This window comes from Python bivittatus, unplaced genomic scaffold (genome assembly GCF_059951505.1).
Source record: "Python bivittatus isolate LINGU-HERP-01145 unplaced genomic scaffold, Pbiv_v1 ctg000070_np1212, whole genome shotgun sequence".
Classification (NCBI taxonomy): domain Eukaryota; kingdom Metazoa; phylum Chordata; class Lepidosauria; order Squamata; family Pythonidae; genus Python; species Python bivittatus.
Genome location: NW_028277034.1, coordinates 22,282,662 through 22,299,924, shown reverse-complemented (window position 1 = coordinate 22,299,924; position 17,263 = coordinate 22,282,662). Strand labels below are relative to the sequence as shown.

The 17,263-nt window shown below is 34.2% G+C and overlaps 1 protein-coding gene across 3 annotated transcripts in view; it reads left to right on the top strand.

The window, feature by feature from the left end:
* ARHGAP10 (Rho GTPase activating protein 10) overlaps positions 1 to 17,263 on the top strand; it is a 119,592-nt gene that overhangs the window by 28,809 nt on the left and 73,520 nt on the right. For all 3 annotated transcript variants that reach the window (XM_088132780.1, XM_015887769.3, XM_088132781.1), the window contains 9 exons: positions 8,222 to 8,317; positions 8,415 to 8,476; positions 10,863 to 10,934; positions 11,954 to 12,055; positions 12,781 to 12,891; positions 13,197 to 13,301; positions 14,744 to 14,873; positions 15,781 to 15,887; positions 16,736 to 16,830. In XM_088132780.1, the coding sequence (XP_087988906.1) occupies positions 8,222 to 8,317; positions 8,415 to 8,476; positions 10,863 to 10,934; positions 11,954 to 12,055; positions 12,781 to 12,891; positions 13,197 to 13,301; positions 14,744 to 14,873; positions 15,781 to 15,887; positions 16,736 to 16,830 (880 nt within the window). The remainder of the gene's footprint in view (positions 1 to 8,221; positions 8,318 to 8,414; positions 8,477 to 10,862; positions 10,935 to 11,953; positions 12,056 to 12,780; positions 12,892 to 13,196; positions 13,302 to 14,743; positions 14,874 to 15,780; positions 15,888 to 16,735; positions 16,831 to 17,263) is intronic.

Below are 17,263 nucleotides of genomic sequence, written 5' to 3'. Positions count from 1 at the left end.
ATCTGTGGGGCAATACATGCAAGGGGGTGTGATAATATTTCTAAGCTGAAAGACTTCTGCAAGGAAGAGTGGGGAAAAAAAATCCAAAAGAATGAAGAGAAAGACTCTTTGTTAGCTACCGGAAATCTTTGCACATTACTTATGAGAAGGTGTTACAAAGTATTCATTGAAGGTGTGTCCAAATTTTTGTACCTGGCAAATTCACTTTTTTAAAAAAAATTTGGAATCCATAAACAGAAATATGCCTTGTTTAACTTTGTACCATACAGAGTTTATCAGTTTCTGTTCTGTTCAAAATTTAACAAGTTGGCCATTTGCATGCAACTGTAGAAATTGATATAGAAACCAATATTTTCTTATTCCAAGAGAGCTTTTTTCATAAAACTTACTATTTAAGTTTATTTAAGATAAGTAAAGTTTAACTTAACTATTTTAGTATTGTTATTGTCTCAAATGAATCTTAACTAAGGACATGAGTCTGCATGATATTTATACATTTGACTGATAATAGACAAACATTGGCCTGGTATTTAAGGCTTAATCCTAATAGAACAACATTTTCTTGCTAATCAGCATTAATTGTCATTAGTACAACAAAGAAGTTACATTAAATAATCATGGGATTTATCTGTTTATTATCAAAATAACTGTTCAAAATGATGAAAAACTAACTTTCAACATTGGTAGGTGATGATTCTATAAATATGAATTATTTAGTACATGCCTAATATTTATCTTGTAGATCAAGTTTTGCCTATAGGTAGAATAAATCATAAAATTAAAAAAGAAAATTAATGGCAACCCTAGAGGTCATATTATTTAAGTTTCAATAAACTCCTTGTTTGCGTTTGTATTTTTAATAAACATACCAAAGTAGGTATTTTTAAACAATATAAGACAAATAACTTCGGAAGAACATTTTGTGTGTCTTTATCTTTACCAATCAGGAGCATCATGAATTTTTCAACAAAACCTACGTTTTTGAACTTAGCCTTATTTTTCATTAAAGCGGTAATCCTGCTTATTGTGGAGAAAAATAAAGATGTTGATTTCCACTGAACAATGGGCAGGTAGAAGAAGGAAATTTGGGACATATTTGTATTTGTTGGTTGATTATGTGCCATCAAGTCATTGTCGACTCTTAGCGACCAATAGATAAATTTTCCCTATGACCATCTGTCCCTAACCTGGTCTATCAGGTCTTCATTGCCACTGTAACTGAATATATCCAGTCGTCCTCTTCTCTTTCTTTCCAGCTTTCTCAGCATTAGAGGCTTTTCCAGAGAACTTATTTGTGTATCTATTTATAATTTATATTGTACTGTACTGTTGTCAGGTGATACCAAAGATGATTTTGAACTGAAAGGAAAATTCTGAGCAACAATCCTTATGAAGTGAATCAACAATGCAGTCATGAGCATGCTAACTGAGAAGCAATTCCTATTGTATTCAATGGAATTTATTATTGGATGCATAGAATAATATATGTAAATTTATCTAATGAATTGATAGGGACTCCAACTCAAACAATGCAACTCTGGGTGGTATACAGCAAAAAGCAAACAATAAACCAAAAAATTCTCACATAAAAAAACCCCTACCCAATATATAAAATATAAAATGATGAGTGAACATAATAATTAAACAATCAGAAGGAGACTTCAGTCATCTAGACCCAAACACCTCAGAAAGCCATATCTTAATGGCTTTTTTAAAGGCAAGCAGAGTTGGGCCTGTCATATATTGGGATGGGGAGATCGCAGCCACCAAAAAGGCCTGTTTGCTATGTCCCATAAGAGGTCAAAGTTTAAAAGAAGGAACCTGAAGCATGCCTCCCTGTGGGGCCACGTGCGGCAGGCAGATGTTCTTGGAAGAAAGTGGTCCCACAAGTAACCCAGTCCTGTGTCATGTAGGGCTTTAAAAGTGATAACCAGTACCATGAATTGTATCAGGAAGCCTATTGGGAGCCAGTGCAGCTTGTGGAGTAGTGGTGTTACATGGTCATAATGAGCTGCACCCATAGCTATCTATGTCATGGCATTCTGGACCAACTGAAGTTTTAGTTATGAATGGTTATATATTTCAGATATTGTTTGAAGAAATCACTGTTTTTAGGATTAAATTCCTTCCTTAATGGGCAATTTCAGTCCATAATCATAATGGGGAAGAGGTTGGTTTTTGGCTACTGATGCTATTCATGCAGTATTCAGTCTATTCTCTCCTGTCATTTAACGGGAATGGGAGAGATCATCTGTTGGGATGGTATCAGCATTATGCTGGCGATATCCAGTTCTACATTGCTACCCTAAGCCAAGTTAGCAGTGCTATGGAAATTGTGTCCCAGTCTCTGGGGGCTGTAAAGATCTGGATAGGAGAAAACAGGCTGAAGTTGAATTCAAGCAAGATGGGCCTGCTGTTTGCATAACAACATTCATGGGCAGCTCCTGTGTTGTCTTTTGAGAGGGAAGGGCTACCCCGAAGGAGCAGGTCCACAACTTGGTATCTTCCTGAGTTCATGGCTACCACTAGATGGGCAGGTATAGGCTGTGGCTGAGCAGCTGTTTGTCCAGTTTCGGCTGGTGCTCCAGTTGTGGCTCGACCTGGAACCTGAACACTTTTGCAAGAGAAACTCATGACATCATCATACAGAATACTGCTGCCTCTGAAGACCACCTGAAGTTATAATTGGTACAAAATGTGACATCGATGTGATGGGGGGTCAACCACCAGAAGCACTTTATATCTGTCTTTAAGCTTTGCTAATAGGCTTCCAAGCACAATTCAGTATTCTGGTTTTGACCTGTAAAGGTCTTTATGTCTTGGCATCAAGCTATCTCCAGCCTTCTCCAACTAAAACTAACTCATATGGTATATTTGTCATGGTAAAAACGCTTGAGGACCCCACATTTTAGCAGATAAGGAAGCACAAGATTTTTTTTTTTTTTTGGTAATGGTTTTAAATATCAGGATTGTCTGATATCCCTTTGAATATCAGGATTTACTTCAATATAATACCCTTCAAAAAGGACATTATACATTGGATAATTCCAGAGGGCCTTTGGTAGTTGATGTAATTTTGCTGGGATTGGTTGATTTTGAATTATGTGTTTTTCTTTATGTTAATATGTGTGATAGATACAATGATTATTATTTAGGTACAATAATAAATTAATTATTATAATGTAGTTTGATGTGTGTTTATTTTTACCAAGGATACTTTGATACCGTGGATACTGTTGTTAGATTTATTCCACATGCTTTACCATTCATGTAGTTATGTTACAATATGGAGGTTTTTAAGTTTATTGTAAACAGTTATGCATCTTTGTGAAGTTGGAGGGATATAAATCAATAAATAAACATATGTAGATAATATTTGCTAAATAAAATTTACTAGTCAGAAAGTCATCTACCTTGAAATTCACTGCTACCTTATTGGTTACTGACACTAAATCTCATTGGATATTCAAGCATGTAAAGCATATTATTTTGCCTGATGGTACTTTTTTCTTCTTTGAGGGGTTAAGAAGTTTGAAGAGGTCCTTACTGCCTCCCTACTCCCAGCTGCTCCACAACTCTCGATCACAAATAATCATAAATTACTTCAAAGAGGAAGCAAAATATTGTCCTTGATAAAGTGCAGGCTTGCCAAGTAATGATTTGGACTGATAATATGTTTTGCTTTAACTTTGCCATTTGTGCAATTTGAGAAAAATGTGGTTAACTGCAGTGAGAATTTGATGAGCTATAATTAACAGGATTATAACAATCTACAATTACAGTATTCTTTGTTCTGTTTTAGCATTCCTATAGAACAAGTTTTATTTAGCTCTGTTTCCAGCTTTAGATTAGAGGTTGGCATCTTTTTCTGGGTGCCTCCCAGGTAGCCAGTGAAGACCCCAGCTCTTGTGTGAGAAATATCAGATTTTATATCAAAGTGGAACCCTAGTCAGGGACATACAAGCTGTATGTGCCTTATTTCTAACACGTCCTGGATATTTCAACTAAGGCAGTTACTGTAGCCATATTTTAACTCTGCATTTACCATGTTGATTGTTGAAAAACATACGTGGAAGTGGTCAGTCCTCACATGTTCTTGCTTATTTTTAATGCAAAAACATATATTAACAAAGAGGTACAGAATTTTGTTTTGTTTTTGACAGCTTGGATAAAACATTGCCACTCAGATTATTTCATTGGAATGTTTTGAGTTGGGTATGTTCTATCGAAAGAAAGTAAAATATTTTTAAGAGTTTCACCATGGGAACAATGAGAATTCAAAGCAAGCCTACAGCTCCCATATTTTTTTTTTCAAATTTAACCTAAGGTCATAAAGGCAGGCAGTATAGTAAAATACTACTTACTATCCAGTCTACAGAAAAAAATGGTCAAAGGTAATGATTGAAGAAGCAGGCATAATACATTCACTTCAGTAAAGTTTATGAAACATAATTGAGTAGAAATACACTTCTGTGGCCACTAGCTTTAAGCTTCTTCATAATGCACAGGTTTGTGTAGTGAAAATGTCTTGCATTTGTTTTTACCTACAAAACAATGGGTGACATAGGTTTTGCATTTGGCATGCTGAAAGCTTAACAGTATAGCAATATATCTATAACACACACACAAACACACACACACACACACATGAGATCTATACATGTTTAAGGTATTTTCTGAAAAAAAATGTATTCCTTTGTAGAGAACATATATGAAAAATAACCAAAAATGAAAAAAGCAGTCAATGCAGATTTTTAATTGAATTACAGAAAAAATGGTAGTAAACTTTTTTTTTTTAACTTTCTAAAAATATTTGATGTTTGAGGCACCACCTCTCCCTGGTTACATCTATCCATCCCATTAGCAGGAGAGGCATGTTACGGTTCCCATCTACTAAGAAATGTCATCTGACAGGACCCAGGAAGAGAGCCTTTTCTGCCATGGTACCCGCCCTTTGGAACATCATTTCCCAAGAACTTAAATTGGCATCTTCAGGAAGGGCCTGAAGATTTGGCTTTTCCATCTTGCCTGGGGAGTAGTGATGGTGTGGAGCCTGCTAAATGTTTATATTGTTAGTAAGTTGGATTGTACTCTCACAAACTATGTTTTTTTAATGTTTTTAATATTTTTTAATGTGTTTTCATGATTTTTGTTGTATAATTTTGGTTATTTTTTATATTGTTTTTTGTGTTTTAACTTTGTGAGCTGCTCAGAGTCACATATGTGAGATGGGTGGCTATATAAATTAAGTAAATAAATACATACATACATAATTACTAAAGACCTGCGAGAGAGGGTCCTTATTAAGTCATGGTACAAACCACAGACCAGGATGCTCAACATTTTCTTTTGATATTTATACAAGGGTACTTTATTATATCAAATATACACTTCTAATGTGTTAAATCTAATATACGGTACACAACTAATTACTTATTTGTGCCTAATAATATACTTATAGGTGACAGTGTTATAGCTGTAAGTGAAAAGTGACACTATTTAACAAAAATACAGGTTTCCCTGTGTTTTTTAACTGCCCACCTTTTCTAGTGGGTGTGGGAGTGACTTCCAACTTCATGCCACCTTCCCCATTGACTTTCCTTGTCAGAAATCTCCCTTCCTCCCTTCCTCTCGTCCTCCCTCCCTCCCTCCCCCTTCCCCCCCTCCCTAGTAAGTCTCCCCAACCAATGAACCCTCTTATAATCAAGTTTAGACTTCCTGCTGGCTTTCCCAGTGACTTGTGGGAAGCTGTCAGAGAGTGTTGGAAAGGAGGATCACATGACTGTGGCTGACCGCATCAGCACAGTGGTGGTGCTGAAGCAGTAGCAGCACAGTGGCGCTGAAGCAGCAACCACTTTCCCAAATTTCAATGCCACAGGTGTAATGGGTCCCAGATTCTGGATACATTCTGTAAGCTAACCCATTTGAGGTAACTTGATTGAAAAACTGTTGCCCTGTGATGGAGTGTTTCACCCAATTGAAGGTTACAGACAATCAAACAGACACAAGAGTGTTAGTAGTATATAGATTTCAGTGCTACTGCTTCAATTAAAAGAATGTGTTTTTAAAGTAAACATTAAGCACTAGAGCATCTAAACATGATCTTTCATATAACATTAAAAAGATTGCTGACCTGAGTTTTCCTTCCTTATGGATTGTGCCCCTGGGACTTTAAGAGAGCAAAGGACCACACCTGTACTGCATACACACTTCACAACAGTAGGTAATAATAAGAGAAACAAATATTTATTTATGTTAAATGTGTAATATTTTATACTGATTCCTTTATGGAATCTGAATTTTTATATGGTGAATTTCATGAGTGCCAGTTATAATAAACATCAGTTGTTTTAAGTAGGCAAAAAAATCTGCATGGGTGTGATTACCATGGCAGCATGGAATCTAACTCTGTAAAATATAATGATGTGGCAGAATCTTAGGAATCTTGGCTTTTATGGAAAAATCTGTTTATTGAGATACAGTGTTTCAACAAATTCCGTTCTTATTTAAACATTCTATTGAATTCCATAAAATAATTGCCTGGAATAGCTTAAACATGTTAGTATATCTTCTTATATAACATCTTTTTGATAGCTATATAACTGTTCAAACATCTATATTTAAAAGGGAAGATAATTTCATTTGCCTTCTAACTTCAGGACAGGATTAGAATATTTTATCTGTATTACTCTAATGTGTCTTACTTTCAGTCATGCCCTGTTGCATATAAATAAAATGAGGGTTTGGAGTGCTGCCTTTATATTATATCTGATTCTTTGCCTATATTCCAGGTGACTGTCTCTCATCTTCTTTTAACAAAAAATCATTTGCATCCATAATGGAGTGTCCATAATGTTAAGGGTTTACCTATTGATGAGTATTTTTGTATACTGCTAAAGCAGATTAATTCACAGCAATTTAAATGCAGATAAAAATAGACAAAAATTGCAAAGATAAAACAGTCAAATAAAACAACAACCAATAAAACAATAATAACATAATAAGAATTAGTTATGGCCCCAATGTAATAATTAGCAGCAATAATGACACCTCAAGGCCCTACTGAAGAGTCCCATTTGATAACCTTTTCAAGGCTGTTCCAAAAGAAGGAGCTGCCACAGGAAACCTTCATTGCTCACTGCCCACTCACCTCACATTTGTGAGGAACCTTTAACACCCCACTTACGATGATTGTTGAAGAGAGGCTGATGCTGCGTGGAAGAGGCAATCCTGAAGGTACTTGGGAGACACATCATGTAGGGCTTTATAGTTAAAAGAATCCTTTTGATTTGCACCAAAAAACATACTGTAAATCAGTGTAGCACCCACAACACTAGTGTTATATGGCTGTAGCAGCTCTCATCTGTCAGCATGCAGGTGGCTGCAGTTGTATAAATTTGTCTGTGTATCAAGACTCGGTGCCTAATCTACTGAGACTGTGTATAACAAATATAGTTAGGTGATTGAGATGTTCAGTGCTATATAGTGGTATGAGCCAGACTTTGGAAGGGTCCATTCTCCAGCTCCACTACATTAAATATTCATTCTCAAAATGATATTTAACACAGCTGTGGTTTGTACGTATACTATAGGATATGCTTACTTAAGAATACTTTGTATAGTTTCAGTTGGTATGTGCCTTCTGAGCAGCTGATCTCTGATGAATCGTGAATATTGAATACATGTGATTCTGAGCCAGAGAACAATTTCTGGGGGAAGTAATGCATAAGTTCTTAATATAGCCAAACTGAATTCGTGCTATCACCAGATAATTACAAGTGATGTGTTGTTCAATAGTTAGAAGAGATTTTAAATGTATTTTACTAATGCATATATAGTCACATAAACTTTATTACAACTTAAATTTCTGTTCCATTTATGTCATGATGGAGCTTCTAAGGATTATAGGGTATACGTATATTAAGTATAAATTAAGATATCTTATTGTGTCCATACAGCTGTAAATGTTAGTAAACAGTAACAAAATACTCAATGTTTCTCTCTCTTTTCTCCCTCTCACACTTTACGTACAAGATAGAAATATCATAAATTAGTTTATTCAATATTGTTTCCAAAATAAAATAAAAACAAAACCATAGCCAAGTCCATTAAATAATGAAGAGTCAAAATTTAACTTTTTTATTGTACCTTAATAATATATTACAAACTCTTCTATTGAATTGAAGAGCCCTATCATGCATTTTTTCTTTTTTCTTTTTAGATCTTTCAGCTGCCCAAAGAAAGTTTGCTCGTTCACTGAGAGACTTTAGGTTTGAATGTATTGGTGATGCAGAAACAGATGACGAAAGATGCATAGGTATGTTAGTGTACAGGAAAATTGATATGAAAGCTCAAATTTTAATTTTTCTATTTTATTTGTAATATGCAGTGTCTAATATTTATTCCTCTTACAGATGCAGCCCTTCATGAATTCTCTAACTTTCTGAAAAATTTAGAAGAACAAAGAGAAATAATGGTGAGTTATTTCTTTTTAAAATGGCAGAAGACAAAGTATGGTTGCATTCTAACTATGAAGAGAGGAGTAATTTTGTTTCCAGTTGATAAAATATAATAGTATGTAATCTGTCAGTACTGTCATGTATATATTTTTAGTTTTCAAACTGCAAAATTTTCTTATGTATCCATTTGAACTTCTTGAAGAAAATCTTTTAATTTAAACTCTTTCTCTAAAAGTTTCAGCATTTGACAGTACTTGGCCAAACTTGTCTGGGATCAGAAACCAAGCAGAATTTGGCTTGGTTAATACTTGGATGGGAGAACTTAAGGGAATATCAGAGTCTCTCTATTCTTTGAACCCAGCTCATGTAGGTTACTTTAGGGCTCAATAAGTGTCATTGGAAGTTAGGCAATAGTTGCCCTATTTGATATCCTCTCCAGGTATGAGATTACAGCTCCTGTCATTCCACAGCCAGTCTTCTCTCTTAGTTTGGTTTCTATAGCCCCCTACCCAGGCAATGAAAACATCTGAGGAAAGTTTGAAGCAGAAAAATTAATCCTTGCAAATTGGAGTCCTGGAATGTTGGACTGTTCTACCTACCTTTGTCCTTTGAGAATATACACAAAATGCACATCAGAAGTTCATTATGCATTTTCTCACTAGTGAAAATGTTTTTAGCAGTTCACTGCACCATCCAAAATATGTTTTGGTAAGCTGACAGGTGGTTCTGTCAGGAATTTCTAAAGCTGCTGTTTCAGTTCAGGAGTTCTTGATGTGTGATTCCTGAGAAAGATGCCTCTCTTATGCAAACATATACACCCAAGTGCTTGAAAAGTATTTTCATACACACCTTGGATGGAGCAAAGGAAGAAACAATGTGAAAATTTTGTTTTGAACTGAACTCTCCCAATGCAAATATGTGCTTTTGTAAGATTTATTAAGTCAAACTGCCACTCCGGGGTCTAGGCTTTTCCACTAGAAGCACCCCCGAGTACTGGAGAAGTATCTGCCCTGATAAATTAAAAAGTCAATTGCTTGATAAATTATAGGGTAAAATCCTTTCTCCCCTGTTTTCAGTTTATAATACTACAAACAACTGGGAAGGTGACTCTGCAGTCTCATGCACATTTAGATAGAAATAATCCAATGCAAAGCATTTCTTCTCACTCTCAGCATTTGGCATTTCTCAGAGAAACTAAGCAGGATCAATTCTGGTTAGAACTTGCATGAAGGACTCTCAGGCTAAAGACTAACAGGGAATTCAGAAAAAAATTCCTAGAAGAAAACAGTGGCAAATTACTTCTGTATGTTGCAACCCTCCCCCACTCCAAACCTTGGGTATTTCCATTTGGTCACTGAGATGAGCTAAATTTGAGGGACACTTTTCTTTTTAGACCTGCATAGAATTGTGATAAGACCATAGTCTTCATAAAAACATTCAGAAAATAATCTATAGTGTAACCAGCAGGGGTAATTTCTTAAAAAAATACAGGTAAGGTTCAGCTTCAGAGCAGCAGCCTTATCATATTTCCAAGCACTAAATAATCCTTTGGGCAGTAATAAAATCTGCATCAATAATGTGCATCCTTACTTTCATTCATTAAATCTATCACAAGCCTCTAGATGTGAACAAGGCCTCCCTCCCTCCCTCCCTCCCTCCCTTTATAGAATAATGAGAGTTTTTACCTAATAATCATTTATTAAACTTGTATGCCGCCTGAGTCAGTGACTCTGTGTGGCTCACAATGATCGAAAAAATAAATTACAATCAAATCAATAAAACATAAAAGACAGAGATACAAGATGGCAAGTCCAAGAAACAAGAGGTCTCCCTCCCACTTGCCAAAGGCCTAGGTGAAAAGCCAGGTCTTCATTGCTCTTCTAAACAACAGCATAGTGGGGGCCATCCAAATCTCAGGGGGAATGTCATTCCAGAAGGCAGGAGCTGCTACAGAGAAGGCATGTTTCATTATAATTAACAATAATTGTAAATATACACACACACACACACATGCATACATACCCACACACTATATATATCTATATATATCTTTTTATATCTATATGCAGTATATATATGTATATATATATAATATTTATAAATAAGCAAAATACGTATGGATGTATACTCTAAATACATCATTGTCTCAAAAAAAATTGGATTTATTTATTTCCATGTGACATAAATTTATACCTAATAGAATAATGTACATACATGTGTGCTCTTTTTCTTAGGTCAGTGGCAGTTTATTAACAGAAGTTGATACGGATTTGTTTAAAAAATATATTTTCATTTGGAAAATACTGTTCAGTACAATGCTTTCTTACTATCGTAATATAATTGTAAGCATACTTGACACACTTGTGAAGATTCTGTAGTCTTTATTTTCTTCTTCCTTGAAAGGCCCTAAGTGTAACTGAAACTCTAATCAAGCCTCTGGAAAAATTCAGAAAAGAACAACTTGGAGCAGTAAAGGTTTGTTAATAACTTTTGCCTTTATAATTTAATTTCTACTTCACCTGTTTTGTTCTGCAAGTGAAATAATGAAAATTTAACTTGAGTAGGAGTAGTTGAGAATTATACTTTGTTCAATACTCGATAGATACATGCTTTTAAAAGATTAACAAAGTCTAAGCGCTAAAAAATTCATGAGTGGCCTAGACGGTGGACGAACATGGCTGTTTCCTGGAATACTGTTTGCTGTATTTGACATATGTCAAACAATGTCTATAACAGACATTTTATACTTTCTGATGCTCAGAATTTATACCAGGTCAAATCCCAGCACTGGTCTCTTGGAGATTTTTATTTCTTCTTATCTCCAACCTGCATAGTGTCTGCTGATGATGGATGCTTGTTTAGATGCTCTGCATTCCTGCTTTTGCATTCAGAATGTTTGCCAAGTTAGCCCAGATTCTTGCAGCTGTTAACTCAGGCCTGCAAGGTGACTTCAAAAAGCCATTTTTAATTTTTACATAAAATGCCGTGCTCTTTTGTAATGCTGCATACATTAGTTGGGAAAAAGTAACATTTTCTCCTGAAACTATTGTTTTATTTACATTTATGTAGATCTCATATTTTAATACACTTGCTTTAATTTAAACTTATGACAGTCCATTTTATTGAATCCAGTACAAGCTTTGGTTTATCACATGCATATGCTGAAAGGTAGAATACATCTATGTATTCTCTTATCTCGTATTTTCTATATCTTGGAGTAAAGCTTCTTGATATGTATTATCCATAAATCCATTATTTGTACATAACAAGGTGATAAAATTAAAAGGACTAACTTGATATATGTTGGTTGTCTCTCTGTGTGTTGCTAGTTGTGTTTTATACTTTATTGAACAAAAATAACTTATACCAGAATTGGTTATAGTTGCCTTGTACTAAACTATGATGTTCATGTGAATCAAAGTTCTTCATTTTTACAAAAAAAATGTATTATTACAAATATATTTTATCTTCTTTCCATTTAAAAATGTTTTTAGGAAGAAAAAAAGAAGTTTGATAAAGAAACAGAAAAGAACTATAGTTTATTGGAGAAGCATTTAAATATGTCAGCTAAGAAGAAAGAAACACAACTGTTGGAGGTATTGTTTATACTATATTGTCAAGCAAATCTTCCATCTTTTGGGGAGAGGATAAATGTAAACACTTACAATAATAATTCTTTTGAAAGTAAGTTGCTAGCAGCAATTTTTTTCATTCTGGGTTGGGAGTGGGGAGTTAATAGCTGAAAACTTAATTTTCAATAAAGTATCTGCCAGTGCTTAGATTATATATATTTTTTCTGGGACTCAAAATGCAAGTACATTAGGTTTCTGATTTTGATTAGATGTCAGTCATTAACATTTCTTGTGTGAATGCATGTTTATATATTTTAATAAAATGAAACCCAAGGTCTTATATCTCCTGATAGCCATTTTTGGTGGAAATTGTGCCCCTTTTAATAAACTGTTCCAATGATTTACAGTTCTTTGCTCTAATTCATTGAGCAAAACAAAAATAGTTTATGCCTAAACCATGATAACTTTCCTGTTTGTTCATTTCATCTAACTAGTTAACTTGTCAGTTTTTTTCCCCCATCTGCTCTAATAAATTTATTAAATAAATGCAAAAGTTAATATAAACGTTTGGGCCATGAGGCTAATTTCATCTCTTGCCACCTGAAATCCTTCAACCATAGTGTTTGGTGTGTATAGTTTCATTAAAATTAATGCAGTTAATGATTCTGTGTTAGATTGCGATACTTGACACAACATGTTTCTGTATAGGATTTCTGAATCTTAAAAAAACCAGTGTTTTCTTTATGCAGGCAGACAACCAAATAGAGCAAAACAGAAAACATTTCTATGAGCTGTTACTTGAATATGTGTGTAAACTGCAAGAAATACAAGAACGAAAGAAATTTGAGTTTGTAGAACCTGTAAGTAGAATATTAAAAACATTTCTGAAAGAAAATAAATGTTAGGAAAGAAAACAAGTAAAAGTGGATCAAGAAACAAAACCATTTGCATTTTGCTCTATATTTCCCTTTGCTATTTTATTCAACCACATTTAATTATGCTGTCAATTACAAGTGTACAAATTTTGTTATTTTTAGTGAATAACAGTGGAACCCTGTGCTATGCTCTAAAATCCCCCTGGAGGCAGGACTAATTGCTAAGAGGAAAGTAAGAAGAAATTACTCCTTTGCCATCTAAGCTAAAAAAAAATCTTATTGTGTTTTAGGTCCTGTCATTTTTTCAGGGCATGTTCACTTTCTACCATCAAGGCTATGAACTTGCCAAAGATTTTAACCATTACAAAATGGCTCTGCAGATCAATATCCAGAATGTAAGTGAAGCTATCCTTTGTTTGTAAGCTATGTCCATATGTAATTCTTTTCCTGTTATTGCAATTTTGTATCTCTGTAATTCATGATGATGTTCTACAGAACTATAGAAATGTAATGCCATCTGCAGGCTAATAGGCTATATGACTTGTTAAGCCTTTAAGCAGTTACCAAATGGAATACCTCTGCCACATTTTGCATATCTTACCAATCAAAAATAGAAATGAAATTATTTTATCTATTAATGTTTAAATTCTATTGAATTATTTTTAAATATGTGGAAATATATAGTAAAATATGATTTTGTTGGCAGTTCCATATATTGGACATTGTGTATCAAACTAATTGGAAATTGTAATATAAACTATGGAGATTTAATATTCTGTATGAAAGATTGTGGTATTATGATCTCTTATTTATGATGCTTCTGTTCATGTTTTAAGTTTTTGTATGAAACCAAAACTGTAGCTCTTAATAGCCATCAGAAACACAAATATTAAGATAGCTTATATATATAAATATAAATATAAATTGAAATTGCCTTTGAGTCAGTGTTGACTCCTGGCAACTGCCTGGACAAATGCCTGCAGTTGTCTAGGCAAGATTTCAGAAGTCATTTTTCAGTGCCTGCTTCCTAGGGCTGAGTGACTGGCCCAAGGTTGCTCAGTTGGTTTCATGCCTAAGGTCTCCCAGTTTCTATCCTGATGTCTTAACTACTACACCAAACTGTCTCTCTTAACAAATTATTAATTATTTATATAATTATTAATCCAAATTCAGCAGGAATTAGCAGTGGTAACACTGTTAACAATTGGCAGGCTTAGAAGTATGTGATTTAGACACAATGATGCCTTCAAAATAAATATCATCCAATCCTGAACTGTTTCTCTCAGTAATTTTTTAACTTGATAGTCCATATGCTATGTTCTGTATTTTATTTGCCATGTAATTCTACTAATACTTCTATAATAGTTCACAGAAAAGTACTAGCACTTTTTATTTTAGTAGTTACTCAAATTTTTCCAACAATTTTAATAAAATAATGTTACAATATTTGATGGTTTATATTACTTGTAGTCCTCATTTAATGTCCACTTGTTCAGTGGCCAAAGTTACAATGGCGCTGAACAAGGGGTGCTTACAATGGTTCCTTGTTATAACTTGTTCATGTAGTCTCCAGAAATCAAGACAAAGGTGTGCACACACACACAAAGTTAGATAGTGCCCTACTGTCTCCAGTATGTAGTTAGTAAGTATCAGCAACCAGAGTAACACTCTGGAAAATGGTCTTTTATAAGTTTGTAGCAGTATGCAATTGACAAAAAACTTAAATTGGTTTTAGAGATATTAAATACCAGGAGACTATTAGTTGTTTTCATTTTTTAATTATAGAATTACTTGTTTATGGTTTTCTGTTGTAAGTTTTTAAAATTTTCTCTTGTAGACAAGAAATCGTTTTGAGGGAACAAGATCAGAAGTGGAAGACCTCATGAACAAAATCAAGCAAAATCCCAAGAAACATAAAAGAGCAAATCAATTTGCAATGGAAGGCTATCTTTATGTGCAGGAAAAAAGTAAGATCTATGTTTAGTTTCATGATGGGAACTTGTAAACATGTACAGAGGCTGTTTAGCAATGTTGTTTGTCATGCTCAGAAAAAGTTGAATAAACTAGTGATTGCTTAAAGACTGCCTTGTTTAGTGACTGTTCAAAGTTACAGTGGCTCTGAAAGTCACTTTATGACTGGTCCTCACATTTACAACCATCACAGCACTCCTGGGCTCACGTGATCAAAATTTGGGTGCTTTGCAAGCAGTGAGTGTTTACAGCTGTCATAGCAAGCCACAGGCATGTGATTTTCATCTGCATGCTTCACAGCCAGCTTCCAAAAAGCAGAGTCAGTGGAGCTGGCAGTAAAATAGCAAGTCACGGTCACATGATGTCTTGGTTAATGACTGTGGGTGCTTTGCAACTGGTGGACATTTACAAATGTTATTTCCATTTGCATGCTTCACAGCTGGCTTCAACGAGTCAATGGAGTCAATGGAGATGGCATAAAATCGCAAGTTGTGGTCACATGATGTTTTGGTTAATGACCACGGGTGATTTGCTTAATGACCACAGCAGAAGTAAGGTTGTAAGTCTGTTGCAGTTACATGATGTGCGACCACATCATTTTGTGACAGAGTTGCTGGTCCAATTGTAATTAAACGAGGACTAGCTTTATAGAGGGTTTTTTTCTGTTCTTCATTCTAGCTCCCTACATCTGCACAAGATACCTCTGCTCAATTTTCCCATGTTCGTATAATTCTTTTACATTTTCTTTTGCCTTTACTGTTTTGATTCTATTAACGCCAGTACATAAATTGTATTTTTTTTAAAGAACTTTGAATATGTAAGAATCTGAAAAGCAGATTCAATGCAAAAACATCTGTATATAACTAACAATCTGAAGTTTTAATTATTATTGTTTTGTTGAAGGACCAGCACCATTTGGTTCCAGTTGGATAAAACATTATTGCAGGTATAAGAAAGAGTCAAAGAAGTTTACTATGTTACCATTTGAACACAGATCAGGAGGAAAAAGTGTGAGTACATTTCATATCAAAAGAACAGTAGAAAAGATATATCCTGTATTGCTTCTCTACGTATTTGACATTTTCTTTTAAGTATAGTTAGAAACAATATTGGGAATTACAGATAATAAATCTGGAAAGTTCTGAAGTGGAATTTTGGAGAGCTTTAACAAAATATCCTTATTTTATCTATAGTAATTTATTAATACCAAAAATATTTGAAAGTTTATTTGAAAAATAAGATCCTCATAAGGCACAAAAATTTACATTCAGTTGACCAGCTCTTACTACATTCATGTATACTTTTGCACAATGTATTTTTCCCCATAAACCTGTTCATATTAGTGGTTTTCAAGTCAAGAAGCTCTTTAATAACTGTTTGAATCTTCCAGAATCAGCAGCATTTCAGTTTTCTTACAATAATCATCTTCCCCATGACCTTCCAAATTGTCAGTATAGGCTACTGTATTGGTAGCAAGCAAGGCAGAGTAAAAGACTTGATTTTTGTTGGCCTTCTGGTATCAGGATTCTTTCCCTTCTGTGTACAATATTCTGAAAGATCAATTAGCCAATTTACCTTGAGAGTCATACAAGATGATGATGATGATGATGAGTTTCTGAAGTTACTCATCTGTTATTCAGTAAGAAATTCTTATTCCTGTTAGAAATTCATTTTATGATAGAGTGAATTCTGTGCATAAATTATATTCAGTTCCAAAAATTCTACAGTATTGATGGATGTTTTTATTCTGGGAAATCAAACAATAGCAACAATTAAACTTCTGTATTTAATCACATTTTTCCTGGCATTTTTAATAATAGTCTGTCATCAAAGTGTTCATGTAATTAATTTATTGCAGGGTGAATTGGAAGTCTTTCTCCTTCAGAACTGTACCAAAAGGAATACTGATTCTATAGATAGGCGATTTTGTTTTGATATGGAAACAGTAGAGAGGTAAGTTGGCCAGGCATGTCTTAATATCATGTTTTAACTGAATTTAATTCACATTTTGAGGATTTCAAATACTGAAAACTGAAACAGTTATCCACCAGGAAATAATATGACTAAGTTCCATATTACAACATACCACTTCATTGTGTTTGGTCATTTCTTTGGTCTGGTAGACAAAGATCCCTAATGATGATCATTTCTATTTATTTAGGAAGCCTACAAGTCATTCTGTTATTTCTTGCAAACTTCCAAAATAGTTTTCAGGACATGATAAAATTCATAATAAACCAATAAACATGTTACAATATAATTCAGTCCTTTTACTACAATAAGAAAACAAGGAAGCCCATAATTTAGGTAATATCATGTTCACATAGCATATACAGAATGCTAAGAATATTTTAACTATTCGGTAGAATCATTTAAATACTTGTTG